General features: G+C 37.9%; 1 protein-coding gene across 1 annotated transcript; it reads right to left on the bottom strand.

Annotated features, from left to right (window-relative positions):
* Positions 1-735: 735 nt before the first annotated feature.
* LOC139629828 (uncharacterized) lies at positions 736-6,472 on the bottom strand. Its single transcript, XM_071492720.1, has 4 exons — positions 6,289-6,472; positions 5,947-6,059; positions 5,611-5,802; positions 736-5,359 (listed from the first exon to the last, which is right to left on the bottom strand). The coding sequence occupies exons 1-4, from the start codon at positions 6,448-6,450 to the stop codon at positions 4,171-4,173; spliced, it is 1,656 nt and encodes a 551-aa protein (XP_071348821.1). The 5' UTR covers positions 6,451-6,472; the 3' UTR covers positions 736-4,170.
* Between the last annotated feature and the right edge of the window lie 5,803 nt (positions 6,473-12,275).

Below are 12,275 nucleotides of genomic sequence, written 5' to 3'. Positions count from 1 at the left end.
AAATTATGTCAAACAAAAACAAAAGTGCAAGTACATGCAAACAGTCTTTGTTCTTGTAATGCGGTTTGTTTACCTCTCTCATGTTCCAATAAATGCAGTGGAGAGTTCACTCCTCACTGAAGCATTCAGAAACCACACTGCATGCGTTTCCTTTATGTCCTGCATTGTTAATCACTAATTCACTTTGGGCTTTCTTTTTCATCACAAATACATAAAAAGTAATATACATTTTTTTAAAAACCAAAAAACTAGGGGCAGATTTTTTTTTACATCTTCTACATCTGCTACAACGAAACACCCTGCTTATTGTTTCAAACCGGACTTTTGCTCTGTCACGATCACTAAAAATCACTAAAAATTAAAATTTTACTTTCGGGGGGACTAACATTTTGATTTCAGTGCATAATTATAAGTTTCAAACATTAACCAGTATTTCAGTCAATGAAGCAAACATTTTATAACTAACAGCAGTGGTTCACAGCTGGTCTATGGACTCAGGAACAATGTGTCTGGGTGAAAAAGCAAGTTAAAACACTCAATATTGGAGGAGGTTTGTGCTCCAAGTGCCTTCCAGTTACACCAGTTTCTGTTGTGACAGACCCAGAGTCACAGTTTGTGTGTGCTGTGTGTTTTTCTCATTTAACTCACTTACTTTTTCTCACTTAGATCTTTAATGCTTCAAAGAGACAAAGCTAAGGCAGCTGCCCATAAATCATGGGGTGTTTCAGACAGATGTTTTTATTGTAAGGTGAGAAATAAGGTTTCAAAGTTAAACATCTTTAAAAAGACAGAATATTTTGAACACAAAATTTGTTGCTCTATAAGTGATAAGAAAAACCTATGAAACACTTTGAATGAAGCCAGCTTAGCTCTTCATTGTTCTTTTCATAATAATGTGTATGAGATGCATAAACGACTATCATGGCTAGGAGAAATATTAAAATCTTGTCTTCTGCTATTCATGCAAAATGTTACATGGAATAATACACCACACTTTTTGGTCAAACAACTAGCATGCACAGGTTTTTGTCATGGGTTTAATACACATCAAGTGAGTACTGGTCATCTGTTGGTGCCAAATCCACAAACAAATTGTATGAAGAGAACGATCTTGATTTTGCAAGATTATAGTATTGTTTATTGTTTTATATGTAGAGATATTTTAATTACTTTCTGTGTTTGGGTTGTTAATTTCTACTTTATTGATACTGTGTGATTTTAATGATTGTTTGTTTTATTCATTGTTTTTGTGTGTGGACCCCAGGAAGACTAGTTTTAATTTACTTTTAATGAACATTTTTGTGTTCTGTGGGAGGTAACCAGAGCACCCGGACAAAACCCACACAGACATGGAGGCATAAACTCCAAACTGTGTGGAGTGTTATGGACCATGCTGCCCTTAAGTGATATAATGCTGTTCCTGTTGTCTGACCAGCAAGTGGACCCCCTCAACAGATCAGGGGTCCTGGATGAGAGAGGCAAGTGCAAAGTTTCTAAAAATGAAAAGTGCACATAAACAAGCAGCTTAAGTGCACTTTTCAGAAAAGAAAACTATCCCCTTATATGATAGCTGGTCTGCCTTCTTTTATGACTGAACTTTGATGGCCTGATCTTCAAACAAATCTGACTCTGTGGCAAATTTGCATCTTTGTGCTGTGTTTTCATCCAAGGGAATTTCTATCATCTTCTATTCTTTCTGTTGAAGTGAAGTCCTCCCTGGGTTTCTGAGGGCTATTAATGCAGTCCTGCAAATTCTGTTGTTGTTGACAGTGGTGTCCAAGACACAGGGGGAAGGTGTGCTAATTTCTCCTGCACCACCCTCAGGTTTACCACAGTCTGTAATGGGGCATACATCCAGTAGTTTTTATATGGAGGCGTACTTGAAAGCTTGCTGGACAAACGTCTTTGTGGTCTTTGTTCTGCCATGTTGTCAGAGGGAACCCTAACACAAGGCACTCCTGCAGTGTTTAAAACAACCGCAGGCTGTGGCTGAGCAGTACTCCTTGGATTTGCCTCTGCTGCTACGGTGATAACAGTTGAAGCGTCCACATCACGAACTGAAGTACTTTCTTCATCTTCGTCTTCCTCGCTCAGTTCACCTGAAACGTTGGGCCCAGCGAGTCCACTGATAGTTGTGACCAGAGCACCCACAAACCAACCCAGGGCTAGCATGGGTCCGTTTGTTAGTTTTGTTAGAACTTGTCTGAGTCTAGACTGAAAAATCCGCTGCTCTTTCACGTAAATATGTTTGACTGATATAACACCTGAACTTCCCCTCTGGGATCAATAAAGGCGTATTTCATATTCTAAGTGTTTCTCTCTGTCTTATCCTCTCACTGCTATAAAAAATATAGAGAGCAGACCGACTGCTATACAGTCTCACTATATTACTTCATTTGTTTTATTTTATTTAGTTTTATTTATTTTACCCACAATCAACAACTAACAATTCCTTATGACAATAAATTATTTTCCACCGCTAAGTAATTCAATTCATGTAAATCTAACATTGATACACACAATTATATCATGATTATAATTAGTCTACCCGGAGACAAAACTTTTATATTCACGCCATGTAGATTATTGACCCTCGAATATAAAAACGGCTCACTGAAATCAGTTGAGAAATGTAAATGTAGTGTTTTTTATCCAGAAAAACTGCAGTAAATCTGTTTACATCCTTCAAAGCCCCCAAATTAAGGGAACTGCGGTTCCAAAAAAGTGAGGTAATGCCCCAAATCAATAATGTGTATCTATGCAGCGTATTTAAATCATTACTGAACTAAAGTCTACACACTCTCCCAAACTTTAGGCTTTGCTATGTCAAAAAATATATAGTATAGTATATAGTGTTCTTGTATATTTATTTTCAAACTTATTACATTTGCCTATGAACTAGTCGGGCAAGGTGCTGACTGGGCTCTTAAAAAAAAGCACATGAGCAATAGAATGTATGTAGTGTTTGTAGGAGTTAGAAACCATCAGTAGAAACAGTAGATGAAAACCTTCCCTGTCCTGATCATCAGCCAAAAGAAGAATATTTCTCCTGTGCTCAGTGACCACTTATCCAACAATGCCTTTATGTTTGACTGAAACCTGCACTCTGAATATGGTGATCAGTCTGTAACTGTGATTAAGTGTACTGTGTATAAGAACTGTGATTTGCAGTACATATCAAACATGGTAGCTGTATAAGCCTGATATATACAAGCACATTATACATGATCATTTGATTTCTAAACTTCCTGTTAGCCTTGAGTGATTCCTTTATAGTTTGGGATTGTTTTAATGATATAGTGTCTCATTTGACATTTTGACATTTTTATTTTGCAGTTTGTACCTTGTGAAACTAAAATCACTAAACTGTTGCATCAGGAGATTTGTACATTGGGTCAACAGCTTGTGCAGAAACAATGGTGGTTATTCATCACCATCTAGTGGTTGAGTAGATTTACTGCAAATCAAATGACACCTTTGACTTGTCAACTCCGGAGAAACTAGTCTGATTCCTGTTTTACCTCTGACAGTGAATGGTGACACAAGAGACGCCACAATCATGTTTTATTTTTATTATTTTATTATTATTTAATATAAATGTAGTTTTATTTTAAGTCCAGATGAAGGGACAAATCCAAATGTGTGGGGGCAATTTAGAGTTTCCAATTGAGCTGCATGTTTTTGGAATGTGGGAGGAAACCGGAGAACCCGGGGAAAACCCACGCCAGCACGGAGAGAAGATGCAAACTCTTCACAGAAAGGGCCGAGCAAAAGACGCCCGACCTTCTTCCTGTGAGGCCACAAAGAGCCACCGTGCTGCCCTCGCTGTTAAAAAGGATGTGTTCTTTTGGCTACATCATTACAAAAGTCTTTTTAGGAATACTCAGACTTGTTTGACAAAGCAGAGCTCTACTTTGTCAAACAAGTCTGATTCAGTACTATTTAGTACTCGTTTGATAAGTAGTACCTTATCAAACAAAAGACTTTTGTAATGATGTAGTTCACCAATATAATTGTAATTGATCGCATCCTTTTTAAGAGCTTGTATTAATCTTGAAAAATGATACAGTAATGTTTATTTGTGGTTAATTAAATTTTTTTCAAGATTAATACAAATCAAAAAGAAAAAAAAGGGGGGAAAGGTTAGACACAGGTTACCTCTGTGGTCTTTTAGCCCTGTGATGCTTCGCTGATGCAGGAGGCAAAGGGCTTCCTCAGAAACCTGGCCACGGTGGAGAACATCCTGACGATGGCGGGTCGCGTCTGTTTGTCCGAGGGTGGGGGGGGGGTTGATCCATTGTCCTGGTCCAAGACTTCATGGTGAGACACTGATGCGTTTTGCACCTCAGAGGCTGGAGAAACCTTTACATGCCTTCTGCCGAAAAACCTCTTAACTTTCTTCACAAAGCTGCTGGTTTCTTCTGTGGATTTGAGAAGCTTCATTTTTAAAGTCTTCAACACAGCGTCCTCAAAAGCACCGTCACCGGACGCCATGGCAGCCTGCAGCAGCTTTGCAGACCCAAACTCCAGACAAAGCTTCCTGTAAACAGAGATGTGAATTCTACCGACAGTCTGTGGGAGAGTGGAACATAATTTTCCTCTTGTCCTCTCCCTCAGACGTGTCAGCATCCCGTCAAAGTCCACGTCAAATATTGATGTCTTGGTGGAGTCGGCAATGTGCTCCACCAGCTTCCCAAGAAACACAGCGAGAAAAGTCTTGTCCTGCTGTGCCAACTCCTCTACAGAGCTGGCAGAAGGCTTTGTGCTCTGATGTGCTGGGACGTCTGCGCTCTGTCTCTCTGATAAAAAGCTGACCGCTTCATCAATGGCATCGTCGTAACTGAAGTCCTGAACCTCCAAAAACTCGACAGGACAGCAATCCTGTGGGAAACTGCTTGGTCGTTGGTCGTCAGATGACTGAGTCAGTTCTACGTTCGTCTCTGGTGAACAGCTGACTAGTTCAGCAATGGTGTCCCCTTCATTAAAGTCCTGGACCTCTGTCACCTCCTCTGGACAGCAACATGAGCAGTTACTATCCACACATCCTTGGTCCTCAGGTAACTCAGGCATGCCTGTTATGCTTTGAAGCATAGTAGCAATAAGAAAAACCATTTCTACAGTGGGTGAGTCACATTTTGGTGGCTCATCTAGGGGCTCCTTTGTCTCTGTAGAAGGTGCTGGTTCTCTGAGACGATCCAGCTGGCAGTTCACCCTCTCCTTCACTTCCGCTGCAAACAACTCCATCAGTCTGTCGTTTTCGGGCCACTCCTTTTCAACTCCCAGTGCCTCAGCAAAGCTGAGGACCAGAGAATCTCCAAGGGTGGCTTGGATGTCTTCCTCCGTCACACTGTAATAATTCCTGTTCATTAAATAGAGAAACATTAGTCAGCTGATCTGCTCTGGACAGTGATATTCAAATTTCCCTCTTTTCAGAACTTTTATGGCTCTTTATTTTAATAAATCACATAAATCAACCCCAGTATTTGATGACTTACACAAGAATATTCTGAGAGGAGGGATTGATCAATAACTTTGATAATCCCAAGATTACAAAAAGCCACATACGATATGAATTTTTCAGAGGAAAACCTTTAGAAACTTTTGACTTACCTTTTAATAGAAACGTTGGTGGAGGTGCTGGCAATGTCTGGCGAAATCTGGCCCTGCACCCAATCAAGAACCTGTGGTGCTACAACTTGCAAAACCAGCACAGTGATCTCCTCCACAAGCTGGTAGCACATTTTTGACAGCAGGATGGTGGTGGTTGTATCTATATGTCCAGCTGCCAAAATCATCCATCGCCTGGAAGAAAAGAGTAGAAAAGAGTGAGCAAAACAAACCCTTAAACAAATGTGTACTGTGCATATGTGTGTGTGTGTGTGTGTGTGTGTGTGTGTGTGTGTGTATATATATTATGCTGCTAACTTTCAACAACTTGTTACTTACTCATTTGTGATCTTGTGCAGAAATGAGGTGAAAATCGGTTCGAATGTCTCCGATGTACACAAGGGAACGTCTAAATCACTGCACCTATATTCTCCTAGTTCATTCCCTGAAATCTAGGAAGAAAAAAAATCATGTTTTAGAAACCAGGCATCACACACAAACAAAACAGTTCTTATTGTTATTAATAATGCCTTTTTTACTGTGTAATATATAATACACAGTAAAATCCACATTATGTTCAACTTAGTAAAAGTTATTATACTTCAGACAGCATTCAGACAGACCAGAAAGAAATCTGACTTGATGCGGCTGAGTTTGTGACTCAGGGATAAATGTTCTTACCTCCTTATGCTCGTTGTGTGATGATTCAGCCATCACAGCACGATCTGTTACTTTCTCCATGACTGTTTTCTTCTCCGCACTGTCCTCAGTGAAGGTCTGTGCAGATCTGCTCAGTCTGAGTCTGTGCAGGTGAGAAAGTGACTGGAAAACAGAGCTCGTCATTACGTCATGATAACTACGTCACAGTTACACCTGGGGCTTCAAAGCACCGATGGAACGCTCGCAGACACACACATGCACGCATGCGCTAAGCCTTTGCAGCGAAATGTCAACGTCGCCGCCATATTGGATCGGGCAAGACTGGCCTGTAAACAAACACACAAACAAACAGGAAGCTGAAGTTTGTCTTTATTTAAAAAAAAAACAAAAACAAACAAACAAAAAAACAAACAGCAGCATTCACATTTCTCAACCTATTTCAGTGAGTTGTTTTTATTTTAAAAGGGGTCAAGATCAACAGGGAGTAAAAACACATTTTTGTCTCCATTTACCTGTAATCGCGATAGTTTAAGCTGTTTTCTACTTAAGAAATCTGTAGGTACTAACGCTAGGTTTACATGAACTGAATTACTTAGGTGTTGGAAAATAATTAATCGTTGTAAAATCTCGCGTTTGTCAAGCATGGATTTGGCTAATCTTCTTTGTTCAACACGTGTATATAAAAATAAATTGCTACTTCCGTCTACTTCCCCACTGTTTAGCTTTTCTTTTACTCCTGGTCAAAACACAGCACTTTGAAATACTTAAAAAAAAAAAATCAAGAGGAACCTACTGATTGACCATTAAGGCCAGAAAAAAGTGAGAAAAACGTGACAAAATCATTCAAATAAAACAATGAGACACTGGCAGTCAGTTGGCCATTATTATTATTAATATGAGGCTTTTCATCCCATATTTTTAAGAGGAAAATGAAAGCCCATACAGGTGATTTTTGATAGTTTTACAAATACCTAACCTAGAGAAAAAAGAGCATCTCAATGTATTTTAACATTTTATTTAATATTTTTGCTTTAACATACAGCTGCTTGTCCTTCTCCCTTGTCCCTTCAGTTTAATTAACACTTTAATGAGACCAAGTGAGAGAAATGAAGGAGAGCTGAGTCAATAACAGGTACATTTAGAGCCACTGTGCCCACAGCAATGCATGTAGGAGATCATACAACTTCCATTTGCTCAGTTGAAGCCACAGCGAGAAGGATTACACAAATGGAGACAATGGTTAGCATGGTCATTTTTAACTTGATTATTGACAAAAAACACACTAATCATTTTGTATTGTTTGTGTCAAATATTCACCAAATCATTATGAACTTGAGAATGCAGTGCTCACTTCTAAATCTGGCGTAGTGGCTTCAAGAAGTTGCAATATTACCAACAGTCCTGCAATTAAAGTTAAGGTTAACCTTATTTAAGGTTTTTAACATTTAACATGCAACTAAATAATTGCAATTAAAATAAGCATGGCTCGTTAAGAAAAACAGCCCTAAAACATCTTTCAGGATTTGTGCATGACTTCTGTCATTTCACATTAAAATTCCAAGTGCAACAAACTTCTGAAACACATTGTAAAAATGAAATAAAAAATACTAACTATAACCTACAAAATATTTGTGGCTCATAAAAACAAAGTTTACAAATAATGCAGCAAGAAGGTTCATAACAGCAAAAATATGCATGAGTGTTTTTTTAAACACTGACTTATGTATGTAGATACAATTAGTCATTTCTACTTCAATTAACATTTCAAGAGAAAGCACTGATTATGCGTTAGTGTGTGTGTGAAAAAAAATTACAGCAGTCCTTTAGAATCTCTTGGAACTTGTAATTTAAACTTCCAAACTTCAAACAATACAAATCATCATAGGTGACAAAATACTTAAACCTACTATCAGTCTTTACTCCAGTTCAGTGTGAAACCTATCCACTCCAGAAGCTTTTAGGAATTGTGCCTTTGATGACGACCTCTGCCCATCCAGATTCAGGAGAATCTTCTGCAGGACTTCGAAAGTGTATTTGAGCTCTGGTGGGTAGTTTCTGTTCAAACAGTATATTAGTCCAAACAAGAGAGCAGAGGCAACTGCAATGCTCCCCAAATCACTGATGACCTTCACACCTTCAATCACAACACTGATGTCCTCTGGGTCATCTCCGGGGCTCTGCACCCTCCTTCTGTACAACATACACTCCCATCGCAGTCTGCTCAATGGACGAGTTGGCCTCCTTGTCTGTGTCCCGTGGAGTAAAATATAACAAATTCATTGTCTGATTCTCAATGAAGTGTGGCAAGAGACTGGAAGCCCATGCTGACTGCCATGTGAAGATCTATTCAAATGACAATTTTATGAAGAAAAGGAGCACAAATTAAGAGCATCCTGGCGAGGTCATACGGGATGCACAGAAATAATACAGATTCATACATTACGAAAAGTTTGGACATCCTAGTGAGCACTAAAAACCAGCAAAGCAATTAACAGTTACCTATAATCGTAACTGAGATGCATAAATCTGGCCTGAAATTATTGGTATGTGCACAACTAAATGATAACAGTCAAAGAATGAATTCCGTGTTTTGCAGATTGTTTAATAAGTCATATTCATAACCCTTCATTTGTTTCTGCGAATTTAACATATCACACAGATGAATACAGGACAAGCGACTCACCATGTATTCCTTAACAAGTTTCTCATGGTCTTCATTTAGGTAGGTGCACAAGGACTTGAGGATTCATGCTCGTCTTGTATTAACAGTGCCATCCTGTGAAAAAAAATAAAAGGAACATATTTTGACAATATTCAGCAGTTTAGGCAGCAGTTTATCTTGATAGTTAACTGCAAGTTTAATGAATCCTAAATGCTGTGCATGGTTAGTGTGTGGTTGACTTTGTTCTTGGGAACCTTGGTTCATACCTTTGTATGATGCACTTTTTCTAATGTGAACATCAGTCTCCTTGAGTAACTTTTTCAGCTATGGCAAGCTCCACTATGTCTTTGAGATCCAAAACAACATGCGATGCAGGTTCATGCTCTGGAATAAGTGAACCAATAATAGGAGGCAACAATCGAAGCAGAGACCAATTTTCATATGCATTTCCACCTATATTTTTTTTACTGAGAAAGTCTGTGGTATTGCATGAGGCCGATTGGTTTTATCTCCCCATGTGTACTCAAAATTTTGGATCAAAATGTTAAGTTTTTCTAAGGTGAAATATTTTTTAGAGATCAAAAGTGAAAAACAATGAGCAAGCTCCACAGGTATTGTTCCCTCAAATAAATCGTGCGCTACATCTGGTGGGTATCCTGCAGTGACATGAAAATGGGTGAGATTCTTACTCAAAGGACAACCCTGCTTGACCCCACTCACATACCTGCTGTTTCCAGTGCACACTTCACATTGTTTAACTGACTGATGAGCACACCATGTTGCTCCAAGATTACCAGATCTTTCAAAAGTGGCTCCAACACTTTGTCAAAATCAAATGTGCTCAAATCTTCACTTTTACAAAGGACAGCCAAATAAATGGAAGAGAGACCAGAATGAGAGCCAGAGGGTAAATTGCCTAAGACCCAATATACACCACAAAGCTTATGCTTTTTGCGTGAGGTCCCAAGAGGATTACAAACTTCAAAATTGTCAATATAAAGTTTTATGGAAATTCTCAACTCCTGGCACACATGCAGAACTTAACAAAAAATGTAGCTCTGCTGTTGCTGGAATATGAAATATATGTTCCAATTTCAACAATATGACTGCTACTTTCTGCTCAATCAATTTTGGCAGTTTTTCAACAGCACAATCATCATTTTCCGTCACTGACTCTGTTTCAACGGCAACATATGAAAAGTCAGTAGATCAGCTGGCCCTCACATTATCAGAGGTATCTGGTCCACTAATGCAACTACACTGGCTTTAGAATCTTTGACTGTGTGTGGACGATGTTTCCTTTTTTTGTGTGCAAAATATACTTTAAATATTTGTCCTGAAAGGGCATCCAAGAAATACGCAACTAACTGTCTCGTTATTTTGAAGATGTGTTCCAATATGTACAATAGAAGCTTTCTCTGTAGAGAGGTCACTGCATTCACATAACTCACATTTAAATGTTACTGAACTGGTAGCTGTCTGAGTAAATTGAGATGAATGGCTTTATTTTATGTGTATTTCTGTTAAGAGGAAAAAAAGTAAAGATTGTTAAAATGTTACAATGGAAGTAATATTTAAGTATTACAATATCTACTATAATTACATTTACTAATTAGATGACTGTTTCTCAACTGTAATGATCCAAAAGCAGAAATAAAACATGCAATATTCCACATAATTAATAAAATTCTGATTTCAAAAAGTGCCAGAAGGGCCAAATATGATTTCCATGATTAACCAATTAGGGCCAGATACTCAAAAATCCCACCAAAAATCCCTAATGTGATTCTACAGGGGCAGAAAAAAGTAACTGGCACAATTTTACAAAACAATTTTATCTTTCTTCTTTGTAATCAGTCTGCCTGAATTAACAAAGCAAATTCAGTTTGTGTGACAAAGGCATTTATATACATCAAGATAGTGTAGCGGCATAACTGCTTTCATGGCATCATATTTTCCTATAGTATTTTGTATATTTGTCTATGATATTTTATATGTGTGGAGCAAGTTAAGTCTGTGAGGCAGAAAGTTTTACTGTCTTTTGCAGCTCCAGAGATCTCGTCACAGTGACGCCATCCTGACCTGGGAAGGAACGTGAAAGGAAAAAAAGTCCAAGGTATTTGTTAGCTGTGATTGTTTTCCGAGGCTTTATGGCTTGATATGTATGACTGGTTGTACCCAGGTCTTTTTCATTTGGAAACTTTTTTCCAAAGGACAGTATTTATGGACTTGTCATGGGCAACACAGAAAACAACCTTCTGGTTAATACTATTCTCATCCTTGAGAAATTCAATATACACAAATAAAAGTGTATGGAAGAGAAAGTCTCCTGCGTGTTTCATAATGGGTTTCATTCTTACATAAAAGATCTGAAATATAATTTCTATCTCTTGTCTGCTTGATTTAACTTCTTTTTTTAAAATTTTTTCCCTTCGTATATTGTGAAGATCCCAAAGAAAACTAGGAACATGAGAAACCATGTAAAAAATGACAACAAAACATTTGCATTTCATTAATACTATTACCATAACTATCATATCACTACTATTATCACATAGTACAAATAATGCAATTATGATGCAATGACTTCATGATATTGTTTATAACAGTTTTCAACTGTTCCCAGTCTCGCACATTGACCATAATTGGTCCAGCCATATACCAGGTTTTGACCTTTCATGTTAAAATCAGAAATCCAAAAGCAGTCAAAAGGACAAAATGTCCTCCTCTATGTCAAGGTTTTGAATGAAATAAAAGGAATGAATAATATAAATTTGGACTCAGATTCATTCTGTATGCAATGAATGAATGATTAAAAAATGTTGTGGTTTCATATTTTGGTTTAATGAGGACATTGTGTTTTAGGTTGCATTTAAGATAAATTAAGACAGTAAAGGACAGCACTCATTTTACGGTTATACTTGTCAAACCATTCGTTGCACAATTGATTCACACCTTTTGAATATTTCAGTTTATGTGATTGGAGATGCCAAAAAATTACGCTTTAATTCTGTATTCTGCAGTTATAAAAATATTCCACAGTATTATTTTTTCATAAGCTGCCAGTATGATTACAAAAAGCAAGATGGTCATTCATTATACTGTAAATATGAAGAAATTTACGGGCAGCATTTAGTCTTTTAACCCTGGTAGAGGTCTCTAAACTCCAATTTCAACCTTACCCCTATCTGAAACCAAACATATCTTTCAACACCTCTTCAAAAGGACGTTACCTCTTACAGCATTTACCATTATTATGATTGTTAAACAAACTTACATAACACAAGCCCTGACTAGTGTTGCACTGCAGGTAGTGAAGATACTGTAGAAGGTCACTGCCTTATCA

This window comes from Trachinotus anak, unplaced genomic scaffold (assembly GCF_046630095.1).
Source record: "Trachinotus anak isolate AG129_WGS33_773 ecotype Australia unplaced genomic scaffold, CSIRO_AGI_Tana_v1 ptg000012l, whole genome shotgun sequence".
Classification (NCBI taxonomy): domain Eukaryota; kingdom Metazoa; phylum Chordata; class Actinopteri; order Carangiformes; family Carangidae; genus Trachinotus; species Trachinotus anak.
This window is presented reverse-complemented; position numbering and strand designations above follow the sequence as displayed.